Here is a 12663-nt window from a genome sequence, read left to right as displayed (position 1 = left end):
TCATCATAGGTACACTTCAACTATGACAGACAAAAAAATCACATTGTAGGATTTTTAATGAATTTATTTGCAAATTATGGTGGAAAATAAGTATTTGGTCAATAACAAAAGTTTATCTCAATACTTTGTTATATACCCTTTGTTGGCAATGACAGAGGTCAAACGTTTTCTGTAAGTCTTCACAAGGTTTTCATACACTGTTGCTGGTATTTTGGCCCATTCCTCCATGCAGATCTCCTCTAGAGCAGTGATGTTTTGGGGCTGTTGCTGGGCAACACGGACTTTCAACTTCCTCCAAAGATTTTCCATGGGGTTGAGATCTGGAGACTGGCTAGGCCACTCCAGGATCTTGAAATGCTTCTTACGAAGCCACTCCTTCGTTGCCCGGGCGGTGTGTTTGGGATCATTGTCATGCTGAAAGACCCAGCCACGTTTCATCTTCAATGCCCTTGCTGATGGAAGGAGGTTTTCACTCAAAATCTCACGATACATGGCCACATTCATTCTTTCCTTTACACGGATCAGTCGTCCTGGTCCCTTTGCAGAAAAACAGCCCCAAAGCATGATGTTTCCACCCCATGCTTCACAGTAGGTATGGTGTTCTTTGGATGCAACTCAGCATTCTTTGTCCTCCAAACACGACGAGTTGAGTTTTTACCAAAAAGTTATATTTAGGTTTCATCTGACCATATGACATTCTCCCAATCTTCTTCTGGATCATCCAAATGCTCTCTAGCAAACTTCAGACGGGCCTGGACATGTACTGGCTTAAGCAGGGGGACACGTCTGGCACTGCAGGATTTGAGTCCCTGGCGACGTAGTGTGTTACTGATGGTAGGCTTTGTTACTTTGGTCCCAGCTCTCTGCAGGTCATTCACTAGGTCCCCCCGTGTGGTTCTGGGATTTTTGCTCACCGTTCTTGTGATAATTTTGACCCCACGGGGTGAGATCTTGCGTGGGGCCCCAGATCGAGGGAAATTATCAGTGGTCTTGTATGTCTTCCATTTCCTAATAATTGCTCCCACAGTTGATTTCTTCAAACCAAGCTGCTTACCTATTGCAGATTCAGTCTTCCAAGCCTGGTGCAGGTCTACAATTTTGTTTCTGCTGTCCTTTGACAGCTCTTTGGTCTTGGCCATAGTGGAGTTTGGAGTGTGACTGTTTGAGGTTATGGACAGGTGTCTTTTATACTGATAGCAAGTTCAAAAAGGTGCCATTAATACAGGTAACGAGTGGAGGACAGAGGAGCCTCTTAAAGAAGAAGTTACAGGTCTGTGAGAGCCAGAAATCTTGCTTGTTTGTAGGTGACCAAATACTTATTTTCCAACATAATTTGCAAATACATTCATTAGAAATCCTACAATGTGATTTTCTGGATGTTTTTCCTCATTTTGTCCGTCATAGTTGAAGTGTACCTATGATGAAAATTACAGGCCTCTCTCATCTTTTTAAGTGGAAGAACTTGCACAATTGGTGGCTGACTAAATACGTTTTTGCCCCACTGTATATATACATACAGTGTTGTAATAATGTGCAAATGGTTAAAGTACACAAGGGAAAATAAATAAACATAAATATGGGTTGTATTTACAATGGTGTTTGTTCTTCACTGGTTGCCCTTTTCTTGTGGCAACAGGTCACAAATCTCTCTCTGTCTCTCTCTCGGTCTCTCTCTCTATCTCTTTCTCTCTCTCTCTCTCTCTCTCCCTCTGTGTCCTGATCAGCAGTCTGAGGAATGTATCTGTGTCTGTCTGTCTGTCCCCTCCTCCCCAGGTGCTAGTCCTGCCGCGGGTGACAGAGGGTCCCTTGTCCCTGGGCCTCCAGAGCTGTGATAGTGGCAGCATGGAGCAGCAGGTCCCCAGGATAGACCCAAAGCCCCTGGCCTCTAACGTCTACTCCACCTGGGAGAGGAGGCTACTCACCTGGCTCAACCTGCACTACCACAGCATGAGGACTACCGTCTGGAGCCCACTCACCTCTACAGGTAGGAGGGGGGTGTTGAGGAAGAGACAGGGAGGTAGAGACAGGGAGGTAGAGACAGAGAGGTAGAGACAGGGAGGTAGAGACAGAGGTAGAGACAGAGAGGTAGAGACAGGGAGGTAGAGACAGGGAGGTAGAGACAGAGAGGTAGAGACAGGGAGGTAGAGACAGAGAGGTAGAGACAGAGAGGTAGAGACAGGGAGGTAGAGACAGAGAGGTAGAGACAGAGAGGTAGAGACAGAGAGGTAGAGACAGAGAGGTAGAGACAGAGAGGTAGAGACAGAGAGGTAGAGACAGAGAGGTAGAGACAGAGAGGTAGAGACAGAGAGGTAGAGACAGAGAGGTAGAGACAGAGAGGTAGAGACAGAGAGGTAGAGACAGAGATTGACAGAGGTAGAGACAGAGAGATAGAGACAGAGATTGACAAAGGTAGAGACAGAGATTGACAGAGGTAGAGACAGGGAGGTAGAGACAGAGATTGACAGAGGTCGAGACAGGGAGGTAGAGACAGAGATTGTCAATCTCTGTCTCTACCTTTGTCAATCTCTGTCTCTATCTCTCTGTCTCTACCTCTGTCAATCTCTGTCTCTACCTCTCTGTCTCTACCTCTCTGTCTCTACCTCTCTGTCTCTACCTCTCTGTCTCTACCTCTCTGTCTCTACCTCTCTGTCTCTACCTCTCTGTCTCTACCTCCCTGTCTCTTCCTCTGTCAATCTCTGTCTCTACCTCTGTCAATCTCTGTCTCTACCTTTGTCAGAGGTAGAGACAGAGAGATAGAGACAGAGATTGACAGAGGTAGAGACAGAGATTGACAGAGGAAGAGACAGGGAGGTAGAGACAGGGAGGTAGAGACAGAGAGGTAGAGACAGGGAGGTAGAGAGAGAGAGGTAGAGACAGAGATTGACAGAGGTCGAGACAGGGAGGTAGAGACAGAGATTGACAAAGGTAGAGACAGAGATTGACAGAGGTAGAGACAGAGAGATAGAGACAGAGATTGACAGAGGTAGAGACAGAGATTGACAGAGGTAGAGACAGAGATTGACAAAGGTAGAGACAGAGATTGACAAAGGTAGAGACAGAGATTGACAGAGGTAGAGACAGAGAGATAGAGACAGAGATTGACAGAGGTAGAGACAGCGATTGACAGAGGTAGAGACAGAGACAGATCCAAAGAGACATCCATAACTCTTCTGTTACCTATATTCTGCTCTTTAACCAGGAGACGTCCCATCAGCCCGCTGGGTGGTGAACTTTGACCTGGACCTGGCAGACGGCCTGGTTCTGGCTGCTGTGCTGGCTGCCTACTGTCCCTTTCTGGTACGGGCCTGTGTCAAATCAAATGTTACTTGTCACAATACAACAATAACCAACGATGCTTTAAGAGGATTTACTGGTACAGAGTCAATGTGGAGACTATATACAGGGGGTACCGGTACAGAGTCAATGTGGAGGCTATATACAGGGGGTACCAGTACAGAGTCAATGTGGAGGCTATTTACAGGGAGTACTGGTACTGAGTCAATGTGGAGGCTATATACAGGGAGTACTGGTACAGAGTCAATGTGGAGGCTATACACAGGGGGTACAGAGTCAATGTGGAGGCTATTTACAGAGGGTACCGGTACAGAGTCAATGTGGAGGCCCAATACAGGGGGTACCGGTACAGAGTCAATGTGGAGGCTATATACAGGGGGTACTGGTACAGAGTCAATGTGGAGGCTATATACAGAGGGTACCAGTACAGAGTCAATGTGGAGGCTATATACAGGGGGTACCGGTACAGAGTCAATGTGGAGGCTATATACAGGGGGTACCGGTACAGAGTCAATGTGGAGGCTATATACAGGGGGTACCGGTACAGAGTCAATGTGGAGGCTATATACAGGGGGTACAGAGTAAATGTGGAGGCTATATACAGGGGGTACCAGTACAGAGTGATGATACTGTGTTCTCTCCTCCTATTCCTGGTCAACTCTTGTCCTCGTCTACTCTGTGGGAAATTGTCAGTAAATCTAGACTCATCTAAACTCGACTGGTTTTGATTCGTCTGACTGTGGTAGCAGATAAGGCTTAATCTGTGTTTGGGAAACTGGCCCAGTGTTGACTGTCCCCCCCCTCTGGTCTCTCCGGTCCCTCAGATCCCCAGTCATCTCCAGAGGATGTACACCAGCATCAGCCGTCTGGAACAGAACCTCCACAACAGTATCATCCTCAGCCAGGCCTTCACACTGCTCTGCCTGGACATAGACATCCAGCCCACAGAGCTGTCAGACTCGAACCCTGTTCTGATGTTGATGCTGTGTGTTTACCTGTATGAGACGCTGCCCCAGTACCTTCCCAGGAGAACCATCACTCTGTCTGGCAGCCTGCACCACACCTTCACCAAACAGGCAGGTCTCTCTCTCTCCATCACATAGCACTAGCCCTGTGTAACCCTGTCTTACAGCCTGTATCACACCTTCACCAAGCAGGCAGGTCTCTCTCTCCATCACACAGCACTAGCCCTGGGTAACCCTGTCTTACAGCCTGTATCACACCTTCACCAAGCAGGCAGGTCTCTCTCTCCATCACACAGCACTAGCCCTGGGTAACCCTGTCTTACTGTGTGTGTGTGTGTGTGTGTGTGTGTGTGTGTGTGTGTGTGTGTGTGTGTGTGTGTGTGTGTGTGTGTGTGTGTGTGTGTGTGTGTGTGTGTGTGTGTGTGTGTGTGTGTGTGTGTGCGCGCACACTCCAGGTGCGTCTGAAGAGCCCGTCCTCCAGAGCGATGTTCTACCATGCCTCCATGGTAGGGAAGGAGGCCCATCATTTCTCCTTGCCCCAAGGAGCTTCCATCACCATCCCTCCTAAGTAAGCCCTTCTATCTCTTACCCTTAACCCCTACCCATAACCCCTAACCCCTACCCGTAACGCCTACCCCTAACCCGTAACCCCTAACCTCTACCCGTAACCCCTAACCATAACCCCTACCCGTAACCCCTAACCATATCCTCTAACCATAACCCCTAACCATATCCTCTAACCATAACCCCTAACCATAACCCCTAACCCCTATCCATAACCCCTAACCCCTAACCATAACCTCTAACCCTAACCCCTAACCATAACCCCTATCCATAACCCCTATCCCCTAACCATAACCCCTATCCATATCCCCTAACCATAACCTCTAACCCTAACCCCTATCCATAACCCCTATCCCCTAACCATAACCTCTAACCCTAACCCCTAACCATAACCCCTATCCATAACCCCTATCCATAACCCCTATCCATAACCCCTATCCCCTAACCATAACCCCTAACCATAACCCCTATCCATAACCCCAACCCCTATCCATAACCCCTATCCATAACCCCTACTCCATAACCCCTAACCCCTACCCCTAACCCTTAACCCGTAACCCCTAACCTCTACCCGTAACCCCTAACCATAACCCCTACCCGTAACCCCTAACCATAACCCCTAACCATAACCCCTAACCATAACCCCTAACCCCTAACCATAACCCCTAACCATATCCTCTAACCATAACCCCTAACCATAACCCCTAACCCCTAACCATAACCCCTAACCATATCCTCTAACCATAACCCCTAACCATAACCCCTAACCATAACCCCTATCCATAACCGCTATCCATCACCCCTATCCCCTAACCATAACCCCTAACCATAACCCCTATCCATAACCCCTATCCATAACCCCTAACCATAACCCCTATCCATAACCCCTAACCCCTAACTATAACCCCTAACTATAACCCCTAACCATAACCCCTAACCATAACCCCTAACCCCTAACCATAACCTCTATCCATAACCCATAACCCCTAACCATAACCCCTAACTATAACCCCTAACCATAACCCCTAACCATAACCCCTAACCATAACCCCTAACCCCTAACCATAACCCCTAACCATATCCTCTAACCATAACCCCTAACCATAACCCCTAACCCCTATCCATAACCCCTAACCCCTAACCATAACCTCTAACCCTAACCCCTAACCATAACCCCTATCCATAACCCCTATCCCCTAACCATAACCCCTATCCATATCCCCTAACCATAACCTCTAACCCTAACCCCTAACCATAACCCCTATCCATAACCCCTATCCCCTAACCATAACCTCTAACCCTAACCCCTAACCATAACCCCTATCCATAACCCCTATCCATAACCCCTATCCATAACCCCTATCCCCTAACCATAACCCCTAACCATAACCCCTATCCATAACCCCAACCCCTATCCATAACCCCTATCCATAACCCCTACTCCATAACCCCTAACCCCTACCCCTAACCCTTAACCCGTAACCCCTAACCTCTACCCGTAACCCCTAACCATAACCCCTACCCGTAACCCCTAACCATAACCCCTAACCATAACCCCTAACCATAACCCCTAACCATAACCCCTAACCCCTAACCATAACCCCTAACCATATCCTCTAACCATAACCCCTAACCATAACCCCTAACCCCTAACCATAACCCCTAACCATATCCTCTAACCATAACCCCTAACCATAACCCCTAACCATAACCCCTATCCATAACCCCTATCCATAACCCCTAACCATAACCCCTATCCATAACCCCTAACCCCTAACCATAACCCCTAACCATATCCTCTAACCATAACCCCTAACCATAACCCCTAACCATAACCCCTATCCATAACCCCTAACCATAACCCCTATCCATAACCCCTATCCATAACCCCTAACCATAACCCCTATCCATAACCCCTAACCATAACCCCTATCCATAACCCCTATCCATAACCCCTAACCATAACCCCTATCCATAACCCCTATCCATAACCCCTATCCATAACCCCTAACCATAACCCCTATCCATAACCCCTATCCATAACCCCTATCCATAACCCCTAACCATAACCCCTATCCATAACCCCTATCCATAACCCCTAACCATAACCCCTATCCATAACACATAACCCCTATCCATAATCCATAACCCCTATCCATAACCCATAACCCCTATCCATAACCCATAACCCCTATCCATAACCCATAAAACCTAATCCATAACCCCTAATCCATAAACCCTATCCATAAACCCTATCCAAAACCCCTAATCCATAACCCCTATCCCATAACCCCTAATCCATAACCCCTATCCATAACCCCTAACCATAACCCCTATCCATAACCCCTATCCATAACCCCTAACCATAACCCCTATCCATAACACATAACCCCTATCCATAATCCATAACCCCTATCCATAACCCATAACCCCTATCCATAACCCATAACCCCTATCCATAACCCATAAAACCTAATCCATAACCCCTAATCCATAAACCCTATCCATAACCCCTAATCCATAACCCGTAACCCCTAATCCATAACCCCTATCCCATAACCCCTAATCCATAACCCCTAATCCATAATCCCTATCCATAACCCCTAATCCATAATCCCTATCCATAACCCCTAACCCCTAATCCATAACCCCTATCCCTGTAGGACAGCAGTGTTCCTCACCCCAGTCCTCCAGAAGCTGTTCTGCTCAGTTACCTTGTGAGATTAAGATAATTTCCCATCTCTTCTGTCTGACATCTGTCTGGTCTACTACTTACTAAAACTACACTACAGAATGTACTGTGTAGTCAAATCTAATGCAGTAATCAACAAATGTCAACATACTAGGCTCATCCATACTGATGATGTCATCTGTGTTGATTCCCGCCATTCGTTCATTTTGGTACAATGCATCAATTTATCTGATTATCAGCTGCTGTGAAACACATGTGTCTGGAAAGAGGATTATTTTAGGTAATAGTGTGCAGGGAATTCTGGATGAAACATCTAAATGAGTATAACATCCTGGCATTTAAACTATACTACATTATTTAAATGTCATATACTATAAAGGTTCTGTTTTCATGTACCCAAAATGTCTGTTATTTAGAATGCAGGTATGGGCATTCAGACACAGCCACTGTCTTTCTCTCTCTGTCCTGGCTCTGTCTTTCTCTGTCTGTCCTCTCTCTGTCTTTCTCTGTCTATCCTGGCTCTGTCTTTCTCTGTCTATCCTGGCTCTGTCTTTCTCTGTCTTTCCTGGCTCTGTCTATCCTGGCTCTGTCTTTCTCTCTCTATCCTGGCTCTGTCTTTCTCTGTCTGTCCTGGCTCTGTCTTTCTCTCTCTGTCCTGGTTCTGTCTTTCTCTCTCTATCCTGGTTCTGTCTTTCTCTGTCTATCCTGGCTCTGTCTTTCTCTGTCTTTCCTGGCTCTGTCTTTCTCTGTCTAACTGTATTAGAGTTAACTGGCTGCCTGTCTTCTCAACTGGTGTTCAGTGTCTTGACTGGTCTTCCATTGATCCCATGGCTTTCCCCGTCCCTGCCCCCACCTTATAGTTGAGCCTTACACTCTGTCCTCCTCTCCACTAGGGGACGTTGTGTGGAGGTGACCGTGCAGTACTCCTGTTCCTTCCTGAGGCCAATGGAGGCGGTGCTACTGCTGACATCACGCTCTGCCTCCTCAGTCAGTCCCTCTGGAGCCACTCTGGCCTTCAGCCTCAAGACCCAGGTCACACACATCACCCCCAGCGTGAGTACGCACACACACACACACACACACACGCGCTAACCAAGGTAGCCAGGTGCACGGTGTTTCCTCCGACACATTGGCGCGGCTGGCTTCTGGGTTGGAGGTGCGCTGTGTTAAGAAGCAGTGCGGCTTGGTTGGGTTGTGTTTCGGAGGACGCATGGCTTTCGACCTTCGTCTCTCCCGAGCCCGTACGGGAGTTGTAGCAATGAGACAAGACAGTAATTGCTAACAATGGATACCACGAAATTGGGGAGAAAAGGGGGTAAAATATATTTTTTTACATTTTAAAGATTCTGAAGGAAACAGGTACAAAAGTATCTATATCCACAGTAAAACGAGTCCTATATCGACATAACCTGAAAGGCTGCTCAGCAAGGAAGAAAGAAGCTACTGCTCCAAAACCTCCATAAAAAAGACAGACTACTGCAAATGGGGACAAAAATCATACTTTTTGGAGAAATGTCTTCTGGTCTGATGAAACAAAAATAGAACTGTTTGGCCATAATGACCATCGTTATGTTTGGAGGAAAAAGGGCTTGCAAGCCGAAGAACACCATCCCAACCGTGAAGCACGAAGGTGGCAGCATCATATTGTGGGGGTAATTTGCTGCAGGAGGGACTGGTGCACTTTACAAAATAGATGTCATCACGAGGAAGGAAAATTTAGTGGATATATTGAAGCAACATCTCAAGACATCAGTCAGGAAGTTAAAGCTTGGTCGCAAATGGGTCTTCCAAATGGACAATGACCCCAACCATACTTCCAAAGTTGTGGTAAAATGGCTTAAGGACAACAAAGTCAAGGTATTGGAGTGGCCATCACAAAGCCCTGACCTCAAAATTGTGTGCAGAACTGAAAAAGTGTGTGCGAACAGGGAAGCCCACAAACCTGACTCAGTTACACCAGCTTTGTCAGGAGGAATGGGCCACAAGCTTGTGGAAGGCTACCCGACACGTTTGACCCAAGTTAAACAATTTAAAGGCAATGCTACCAAATACTAATTGAGTGTATGTAAACTTCTGACCCACTGGGAATGTGATGAAATAAATAAAAAGTGAAATAAATAACTCTCTCTACTATTATTCTGACATTTCACATTCTTAAAATAAAGTGGTGATCCTAACTAACCTAAAACAACCTAATGTCAGGAATTGTTAAAAAACTGAGTTTAAATGTATTTGGCTAAGGTGTATGTAAACTTCCGACTTCAACTGTTTATAACAACTCACAATAACTCGCTATGAATATAACAACTCACAATAACTCACTATGTATATAACAACTCACAATAATTCACTATGTATATAACACCTCACAATAACTCACTATGAATATAACATCTCACAATAATTCACTATGTATTTAACACCTCACAATCATTTGTTGTCCTGAATGAAATCACATTTTATTGGTCACATACACATTGTAAACAGATGTTAATGTGAGTGTAGCAAAATGCTTGTGCTTCTAGTTCCGACCGTGCAGTAATATCTAACAAGTAATCTAACAATTTCACAACAACTACCTAATACACACAAACCCAAAGGAGTGAATGAGAATATGTACATATAAATATACGGATGAGCGATGGCCGAGCGGCATAAGCAAGGTGTATAAAATACAGTATAAACAATGATATGAGTAATGTAAGATATGTAACATGTATTAAAGTGTCTTTTTTAAAGTGACTAGTGAGCCATTTATTAAAGTGGCCAGTGATTGGGTCTCAATGTAGGCAGCAGCCTCTCTGAGTTAGTGATGGCTGTTTAACCAATCGGATGGCCTTGAGATAGAAGCTGTTTTTCAGTCTCTTGGTCCCAGCTTTGGTGCACCTGCACTGACCTCACCTTCTGGATGATAGCGGGGTGAACCAGCAGTGGCTCGGGTGGTTGTTGTCTTTGATGATCTTTTTGGCCTTCCTGTGACATCGGGTGCTGTAGGTGTCATGGAGGGCAGGTAGTTTGCCCTCGGTGATGCGTTGTGCAGAACGCACCACCCTCTGGAGAGCGGTGCAGTTGCCGTACCAGGCTGTGATACAGCTCGACAGGATACTCTCAATTGTGCATCTGCAAAGGTTTGTCAGGGTTTTAGGTGACAAGCCAAATTTCTTCAGCCTCCTGAAGTTGAAGAGGTGCTGTTGCGCCTTCTTCACCACACTATCTGTGTGGGTGGACCATTTCAGTTTGTCTGTGATGTGTACGCCTTAAAACTTTCCACTGCGGCCCCTTCGATGTGGATAGGGGGGTGCTCCCTCTGCTGTTTCCTGAAGTACACGATTATCTCCTTTGTTTTGTTGACGTTGAGTGAGAGGTTGTTTTCCTGACACCACACTCCGAGTTCCCTCACCTCCCCCCTGTAGGCTGTCTCGTCGTTGTTGGTAATCAAGCCCACTACTGTTGTGTCATCTGTAAACTTTATGATTGAGTTGGAGGCGTGCATGGCCACGTAGTCGTGGTTGAACAGGGAGAACAAGAGGGGGATGAGCACCCACCCTTGTGGGGCCCCAGTGTTGAGGGTCAGCGAAGTGGAGATGTTGTTTCCTACCTTCACCACCTGGGGGCGGCCCGTCAGAAAGTCCAGGACCCAATTGCACACGGCAGGGTTGAGACCCAGGACCTCTAGCTTGATGATGAGCTTGGAGGGAACTATGGTGTTGAATGTTGAGCTGTAGTCAATGAACAGCATTCTTACATAGGTATTCCTCTTGTCCAGTTGGGATAAGGCAGTGTGCAATGTGATGGCGATTGCATCGTCTGTGGACCTGTTGGGGCGGTATGCAAACTGAAGTGGGTCTAGGGTTTCCGGTAAGGTGGAGGTGATATGATCCTTGACTAGTCTCACAAAGCACTTCATAATGACAGTTGTGAGTGCTACGGGGCGGTAGTCATTTACAGTGCCTTGCGAAAGTATTCGGCCCCCTTGAACTTTGCGACCTTTTGCCACATTTCAGGCTTCAAACATAAAGATATAAAACTGTATTTTTTTGTGAAGAATCAACAACAAGTGGGACACAATCATGAAGTGGAACGACATTTATTGGATATTTCAAACTTTTTTAACAAATCAAAAACTGAAAAATTGGGCATCCAAAATTATTCAGCCCCCTTAAGTTAATACTTTGTAGCGCCACCTTTTGCTGCGATTACAGCTGTAAGTCGCTTGGGGTATGTCTCTATCAGTTTTGCACATCGAGAGACTGAAATGTTTTCCCATTCCTCCTTGCAAAACAGCTCGAGCTCAGTGAGGTTGGATGGAGAGCATCTTTACATCGAATCTTTATAAACTTGTCTGTTGTTGTCTGAGGCTGACCGGAACCCAGTCCTCATGATCAAAACACTCTTGAAGCGTGGATTTTGATTGGTCAGACCAGCGCTGAATGGTTCTAGTTACTGGTACATCCTGTTTGAGTTTCTGCCTATAAGACGGTAGGAGCAAGATAGAGTCGTGGTCGGATTTGCTGAAGGGAAAGCGGGGGAGGGCTTTGTATGCATCGTGGAAGTTAGAGTAGCAGTGATCCAGTGTATTACACCCGCGTGTAGTGCAATCAATATGCTGATAGAATTTAGGGAGCCTTGTTCTCAAATGTGCTTTGTTAAAAAAAATCAGCTACAGTAAATGCAGCCTCAGGAAATATGGTTTCCAATTTACATAGAGTCCAGTGAAGTTCTTTGAGGGGCGTCTTGGTGTCTGCTTAAGAGGGAATGTACACAGCTGTGACGATAACTGACGATGAATTCTCTTGGAAGATAATATGGCCCGCATTTGATAGTAAGGAATTCTAGGTCGTGTGAGCAGAAGGACTTGAGAGCCTGTATGTTGTTATGATTACACCATGAGTCGTTAATCATGAAGCATACACCTCCACCCTTCCTCTTCCCAGGGCGGAGTTTATCTCTGTCGGCGCGATGCATGGAGAAGTGAAACAGAGAATGTTACAATCTCTGATGTCTCTCTGGAAGGCAACCCTTGCTGGAATTTCATCTACCTTGTTGTCAAGAGACTGGATATTGGCGAGTAGTATACTCGGGAACGGTGGGCGAGGAGCACGTCTACGGAGCCTGACCAGGAGAGCGCTCCGTCTGCCCCTTCTGCGG

The 12663-nt window shown here is 46.3% G+C and overlaps 1 protein-coding gene across 1 annotated transcript in view; it reads left to right on the top strand.

Moving 5' to 3' along the window:
- Positions 1-12663, top strand: part of LOC118965333 (cilia- and flagella-associated protein 47-like) — an 84547-nt gene that overhangs the window by 34752 nt on the left and 37132 nt on the right. Inside the window, exons 32-36 of the mRNA XM_090242181.1 lie at positions 1774-2017; positions 3200-3297; positions 4119-4370; positions 4715-4827; positions 8409-8568. Of these exons, the coding sequence (XP_090098307.1) occupies positions 1774-2017; positions 3200-3297; positions 4119-4370; positions 4715-4827; positions 8409-8568 (867 nt within the window). The remainder of the gene's footprint in view (positions 1-1773; positions 2018-3199; positions 3298-4118; positions 4371-4714; positions 4828-8408; positions 8569-12663) is intronic.

Source organism: Oncorhynchus mykiss, chromosome 7, assembly GCF_057628025.1.
Source record: "Oncorhynchus mykiss isolate SJ-2025 chromosome 7, ASM5762802v1, whole genome shotgun sequence".
Lineage (NCBI taxonomy): Eukaryota > Metazoa > Chordata > Actinopteri > Salmoniformes > Salmonidae > Oncorhynchus > Oncorhynchus mykiss.
Note: the sequence above shows the minus strand (reverse complement) of the source record. Positions and strands in the feature narration are given on the sequence as shown.